The sequence below is a fragment of the Seriola lalandi genome, unplaced genomic scaffold (genome assembly GCF_002814215.2).
Source record: "Seriola lalandi dorsalis isolate HSWRI2012SDOR001 ecotype SW California unplaced genomic scaffold, Sedor1 jcf7180002054533, whole genome shotgun sequence".
Taxonomy (NCBI): domain Eukaryota; kingdom Metazoa; phylum Chordata; class Actinopteri; order Carangiformes; family Carangidae; genus Seriola; species Seriola lalandi.
The window spans coordinates 71,280-77,921 of NW_019525086.1; the positions used below are offsets into that span (position 1 = coordinate 71,280).

The 6,642-nt window shown below is 44.2% G+C and overlaps 2 protein-coding genes across 2 annotated transcripts in view; one reads left to right on the forward strand and one right to left on the reverse strand.

Annotated features, from left to right (window-relative positions):
- Nucleotides 1–336: 336 nt before the first annotated feature.
- tomm40l (translocase of outer mitochondrial membrane 40 homolog, like) lies at nt 337–5,894 on the forward strand. The gene is made up of 10 exons (XM_023414552.2): nt 337–384; nt 1,930–2,144; nt 2,228–2,295; nt 2,602–2,694; nt 2,782–2,883; nt 3,267–3,372; nt 4,400–4,522; nt 4,605–4,681; nt 4,782–4,884; nt 5,219–5,894. The coding sequence occupies exons 2-10, from the start codon at nt 1,931–1,933 to the stop codon at nt 5,356–5,358; spliced, it is 1,026 nt and encodes a 341-aa protein (XP_023270320.1). The 5' UTR covers nt 337–384; nt 1,930; the 3' UTR covers nt 5,359–5,894.
- A 432-nt stretch (nt 5,895–6,326) lies between these two features.
- LOC111661085 (uncharacterized) overlaps nt 6,327–6,642 on the reverse strand; it is a 1,211-nt gene continuing 895 nt past the window's right edge. Inside the window, exon 5 of the mRNA XM_087176129.1 lies at nt 6,327–6,637. Coding sequence (XP_087032255.1) covers nt 6,416–6,637 — 222 coding nt within the window. The 3' untranslated portion in view covers nt 6,327–6,415. The remainder of the gene's footprint in view (nt 6,638–6,642) is intronic.

Genomic DNA, 6,642 nt, shown 5'->3' on the forward strand with positions numbered 1-6,642 from the left:
TGCTGCCATTTGACCTTGAAGGTATTTCATATAAACATTTCACTACACCCGCCCTTCAAACAGCGACCCACTGACGTCTCAGCTCTCCACCAATCACTGAGCTCAGAATTTTACGTCCCGCCCCTTTACAGCCAACCTCACTCTAATCTGCCAATAGTGTTTGAGCAGGAACATTACGGCATCGATATGAAGCCACGCCTTTGATTCTTCAGCTAGATAAAATGACTGACAGGTGTTACTGCCAATCATTTCTGCGAGTCACGGCCCGTCATCCAATCAAAACGCGTTTAGAGAAAAAAGGCGGGCGGTACGCGTCACTCGTGTCTTCTTCTTTGGTGCAACTGGATTCATCTTCCGGCTGCATCGTCCTCTGGAAAGCACAACGTGAGTAGCAGACGTTTACGCGGTGTTTTATAAAGCGTTAATTTTCACCGGGAACATGTTGTTATTTTAGCTGCTTTTATCTGACGAGCTAATGTTCGTTTTCCTTCAGCAGCAGCAGCGATCTGTTTTACGGCTGTTAGCTGCTGGTTCAGAGGCTAAACCCAACGGTAGCAAGGAGCTAGCTTAGCTAACGTTTCATACTAGCTTTCATTCAAAACATTAAATACATTTAATAAACGGGGAACTTAGTGGCCACTGTTTTCTAATTGATTCCCGTCATATAACGTTATTTTTTTACTTTACGGCAGCCGGTGTTTGCTTCCTCCTCCACCTTCAAATGAATGAACATGATGTGGGAAAGGTTAAAGGGACACTCCACCAATTTCACACATGAAGATCAGTTTACTCAGCAGATTCTCCTCAGCTTGTGGCCTGTGACTCAGTTTATTGATAAAGTCTGTAGCTGTAAAATAAGCTTTCTACACTGAACAATGACAATAATATAATATATATAATAATTAACAGGAGAGACTGTTCACATGGACTTTTATTTATCACATAATAATCACATCTGTTGAAGGTTTGTGAGCCTCTATATAAACATATCCAGCTGAGTTGCACTAATGTACAGTCTATTATAGTCTATTACTACCATTGAACAGTGTATATTCTATCCTTAGTCTCTTTTTCCCCACTATTTATTCATATTTTATATTCTTTATTTATGCTATGTAATTATTGTATATAATTTAGCCTTTATTTGTGTTGATTGTTACTTCCCTCTTATACCCTGTTCATGTCATATGGGAGTTAATGTAATTACCATTTTCTGACTTTTAAGTATCATTCACGTCAAGATCCAAGTAATAATTGTGATTTGGAAACTGAATTTCTGATTCATCTGACCCGGCTCTTGATTGATTCACAAGTGCCTTAAATAACAAACAGATATGGTTGCCATGGTAACCAGTCCATCATTCAAGATGATTAGACTCAGATTTAATGGATGTAGACTAGATTTATATTGACTTTACACTGGTGTTTATACCCTTATACACCCAAGTCTAGTTCTGCAACTAATGATTATTTTAATTATCGATTAAACAGTCAATGATTTCCTGAGTAATTGATTATTTATTGAAGTCTAAAATCCCAAAATATTCACTTTGCGATTATGTAAAACAGAAAATCATTACACTGGAGGAGTGGGAACAAGAGAGCTCAATAAATTAAACCATTGATTGATTTATCAAAATAATTGCCAATACATTTTCTGTAGTTCAAATAATCAACTAATCGGCTCTGACGAAGTCTTCAGACGTTCAGCTGCTGTGACTTGTCGAGTGAATAAATCTGTGTACGTCCCGTTTCTGCCACCTGACACAGAATTGAAGTCTCTTCATTTTTCACCGTTCTAAAGTTCTTCAGTTGTAATCATTTAGAAGAGTTTGTTGACTCTTGTGGTTTTCTCTCCTTGTTTAAGTCCCTCTCCTTCCTTCTCTCTGTCTTTATCCCTTTCCCTTCCATTCCTCCCTGTCTTCTCAGCATGGGCAGTGTCTTGGCTGCCAGTTCCCCCAACCCTCCGCCACCAACCTCCGGCGGTGCTGCTGCCCCCGGGTTGATGGTGCCGCCGGGCTTCGGGATGCCTCCGGTCTCCTCAGTTATACCCCCTACCGGGGCAGCAGCCGGAAAGGAGCAGGAGGCAGAAAACTCTCTACCTAACCCCGGAGCGTTTGACGAGTGTCATCGCAAATGTAAAGGTAAATGGAGAAAACTGAGCAAGTTCACATCAAAAATACCTGAGTGTACCTGAATGAACCTCATCTGATATGTTTCTCCTCAGAGGTTTTCCCCATGCAGATGGAAGGTGTCAGGCTAGTTGTCAACAAAGGCCTTAGCAACCACTTCCAGGTCAGTCCAGTTCCTTCTACACTAGAACTTCTTACCAACAGGGAACAGACGTTTATCAGTTTTTTCCCTGTACATGTCACTTTGAATAATTGCTTGTACATAGATTCATGAAGCGAGTGACGTCTTCGTAGCTCAGGTTTTTCTGTGGGATTCTGGAAAACATCCACTGAACTTTAAAAGCTCTGGACAGTGTTGGATGAAATGAACCGAGTGCGTCTCAGCGGTTCCACTGTGGCTCAGACCAAAGAAAGGAAACTGCAAACGTGTTCACGGTCCATTTTTGAAACTGTCTGAACTTCCTTTAAGGTGAATCACACGGTGCTGCTGAGCACCATGGGTGACTCCACCTACAGGTTCGGTGCTACGTATGTTGGAGCAAAGCAGACGGGTCCAGCAGAGGTGAGCAGCAGTGAAGTCATGTGATTCTCATCTGTAAGACATTTATATTTATATTGATTTATGTTTTGAGCTGCTGTTTCTGTTCAGTTTTTTCCAGTCATGGTGGGAGACATGGACAACAGTGGCAGCCTCAACGCCCAGATCATCCACCAGATCAGCAGCAGAATACGATCCAAAGTGGCCTTCCAGGTCAGTTAATGATTCATTTTATTAATATCATTTCCTCCATACTCTGATTATAGTACGTCTTTACTCTGCTAGTTTATTTCTCTTTTTCTTTTTCTCACTATACATGATTTTTATTAGAGCTTTGAATGAGCTCAGCACAGATTCGTCTTATTGAAGTGTAATAAATTCAGAAACAGTGTCCTGGTGTCAAAGTGCTGGAATAAACCACAAATTAAAAAGATCTTTATCGAAATTGTTTGTGTGTTTATGTAAAAATAACAAATGATCAGCTGATTTACCGACAGATTTCTTTTAAAAATCTAAATAGTTGATATTGTTATCAACTTTAAACCTCCAGTATCTTTTGTGTTGTGATGTGAAACTCTGAAAGTCTCTGTCCTCAGACTCAACAGAACAAGTTTGTGAACTGGCAGGGAGACGCCGAGTTCAGGGGAGAAGATTTCACTGCAACTGTTACACTGGGAAACCCAGACGTCCTCGTCGGCTCTGGTAGGTCACCAGTCAGTCACCAGTCAGTCAGTCACCAGTCAGTCAGTCACCAGTCAGTCAGTCAGTCAGTCACTCAGTCAGTCAGTCAGTCAGTCACCAGTCAGTCAGTCAGTCAGTCAGTCAGTCAGTCAGTCAGTCAGTCACCAGTCAGTCAGTCAGTCAGTCAGTCAGTCGTCAGTCAGTCAGTCAGTCACTCATTCAGTCACTCATTCAGTCAGTCAGTCAGTCAGTCAGTCACCAGTCAGTCAGTCAGTCAGTCAGTCAGTCAGTCGTCAGTCAGTCACCAGTCAGTCAGTCAGTCACCAGTCAGTCAGTCAGTCACCAGTCAGTCAGTCAGTCAGTCAGTCAGTCAGTCAGTCAGTCACCAGTCAGTCAGTCAGTCAGTCAGCAGTCAGTCAGTCAGTCTTAAATCTTTGTATAAACATATTTTAAATGTTTTTACAGTTCTCTAATTCAACCACAACAAAGAAATTATCTGAACCTGAACACCTCTTATTGTCCCTGTTGTCCCCTTGTTGTCCCCTTGTTGTCCCCTTGTTGTCTCCCTGTTGTCCTGTTGTCCCCTTGTTGTCTCCCTTTTGTCCCCTTGTTGTCCCCTTGTTGTCTCCCTGTTGTCCCCTTGTTGTCTCCCTGTTGTCTCCTTGTTGTCTCCTTGTTGTCCCCTTGTTATCCCCTTGTTGTCTCCTTGTTGTCCCCTTGTTGTCTCCTTGTTGTCCCCCTGTTGTCTCCTTGTTGTCCTGTTGTCCTGTTGTCCCCTTGTTGTCCCCCTGTTATCCCCTTGTTGTCTCCCTTTTGTCCCCTTGTTGTCCCCTTGTTGTCTCCCTGTTGTCCCCTTGTTGTCTCCCTGTTGTCTCCTTGTTGTCTCCTTGTTGTCCCCTTGTTATCCCCTTGTTGTCTCCTTGTTGTCCCCTTGTTGTCTCCTTGTTGTCCCCCTGTTGTCTCCTTGTTGTCCCCTTGTTGTCTCCTTGTTGTCTCCCTGTTGTCCCCTTGTTGTCTCCTTGTTGTCCCCCTGTTGTCCCCCTGTTAGGTATTGTTGTAACACACTACCTCCAGTCTGTCACGCCGGCTCTGGCTCTGGGGGGGGAGCTGGTTTACCACCGCAGACCAGGAGAGGAGGGGGCTGTGATGTCATTCGTGGGCAGGTACACAGGTGAGCCACAGGTTATTGTGACTGTGTAGTTTGGATTGATAGAGCTGGAGGTTTCACTCGGACCCCTCCCCCCCCCCCACAGGCAGTAACTACATCGCCACGATGACGCTCGGCTCAGCGGGAGCTCACGCTTCATACTACCACAAAGCCAACGACCAGGTGACGACCTCCTTCACCTTCTCCGCTCATCAGACTGTTTCATGTTTCCCTCCCGCTCTGACTCCGTCCTCCTGTCCTCCTGTCCTCCTGTCCTCCACAGCTGCAGCTCGGCGTGGAGTTCGAGGCGAGCACTCGCATGCAGGACACCAGTGTGTCGTTCGGTTACCAGCTAGATGTTCCTAAAGCCAACCTACAGTTTAAAGGTGGGAAGACGCCTCATTATATTTGTTATATACAATAATAATAATATCATTATATTTTCTTTCATCCAGGCAACACAGTTTTTTGTTTTGTTTATTGTAAAGCTGATAGTCGACACTTGAATAGAGCGAGACGTCGTCGTCTGGTTAAAGGGGTGTGACACATGTTTTGCATTAATTATATTTATTGTATATAAATGAAAAAGACCGTCATTCAGGTTTGACCTCGTGTCACGTTTTATAAGAGGAAACGGGGAACAGACATGTCTGCACATATTCAGTGTTTTTATCTCTTATCTTTGATGAAGCAGATCTGACTTGGTGTCTGTGTCTCCAGGGTCAGTAGACAGTAACTGGATAGTCGGTGCCACATTAGAAAAGAAGCTGCTCCCTCTGCCGCTCTCTCTGGTCCTTTGCTCCTTCCTCAACCACCGTAAGAACAAGTTCCAGTGCGGTTTCGGTGTCACCATCGGTTAGACGGACTGAGCGACGACCTGCGGACGGACGGCGGACGGACTCGCTCTGGACGAACAGACTCTGCCATGTGCTCCACACTACTGTGTCCCATCACCTCGGACTGTCCACCACCTGTTCGGCGGATTGGGCCGTTAACCGTGACGTTGTTTTCCTCTAGACTGATGAAAGGTACTAATGTAAATCTAACGACTTTAACCCTCTAATCGCCTGATTGGTCAGAAGTGTAACAGAATGTGATCGGTGTGACTCGTAGTAACGTTACAGAACCACAGAGCTCTTTGTCTGAGTTCAGCCTGTCGCCTTTTGTTTTGGATTTTATTCTTTTTTACTGTAAAGTCTGTTTCTGTCTGAGCTGCAGTGGATGAAATCATCGTCATGTGTTGAGTAACGAGTTAACGGGAGGGAGTGTGCTGTATGTCACTTTCACAATCATCACTTGTTTTGTTGCCTTTTTTTTATGTTACATACATTTGGATCAGTATATATATGACTGTATATACCTCTGGGAAACTGATAAATACCATTTCTTACAAAAACCTCACGTCTCGGTCGTTTGCTTCAGTCCGTCTCGTCTCACCAGGAAGTGCTTTTATTTTGAATTCAAGTCTGTTTAGGGTTTGAACCACAGATCGAGGTTTGGACGAGGTCTCAGAACATTATTAAACACAATGATGAAGCACAGAACTCCTGAGAGACTTTCCACTAAATTCACTTCCTGTTTCAGAGTCTGTTGTTTTTGTTTTAGCATCAGCTCGTGTCTCTGAACAGGGTCCTGAGTTAAACCAGGTTTCAGTCGAGTGTCTGTTCAAGCACGAGGGAGACATGGTGCTGCAGTGCATTATGGGAAGAACTAGTGTGTGAATGTATATTTTTTCCTTTGTGTGAGTCGGTTTTCATCATGGTAGATTTGTGGTGAAGCTTTTAATTACAATCTGTGTGAAAAACAACACGACCCTGCGACACAGAACTTCATCATCAAGTTTTATTTAATAAAATTAACACTGGTTAAAGTTTGAATAAATATCTTCTGTGGAGGTCTGAGCAGCAGACGGTCTGTTTACTGGGTCAGCTGAGTGAAGGACTCCCACAGAGCAGCCAGCTGCTTCTTCAGGTTCTGGACGTCGGTGTCCAGCTTGTCCTTCAGCTCCTCTCCGTATGGAGCCAGGTTCTGCTGGATCTCCTGGGTCTTCTGCTTCAGCTGGGTCTGGAAGTTCTGGGTCAGGGGGATCATGCTGGTCTGAAACTCCTCCAGACTCTGCTCCATCTTCTGCTTCATCTCCTGGG

Excerpts from the sequence above, each read along its gene's own strand:
- tomm40l (XM_023414552.2), top strand. The coding sequence starts at position 1,931 with ATGGGCAGTGTCTTGGCTGCCAGTTCCCCCAACCCTCCGCCACCAACC. Across the intron at positions 2,145-2,227 it reads GTGTCATCGCAAATGTAAAG|AGGTTTTCCCCATGCAGATG; the intron begins GTAAATGGAGAA and ends GTTTCTCCTCAG. Across the intron at positions 2,884-3,266 it reads GATCCAAAGTGGCCTTCCAG|ACTCAACAGAACAAGTTTGT; the intron begins GTCAGTTAATGA and ends CTCTGTCCTCAG.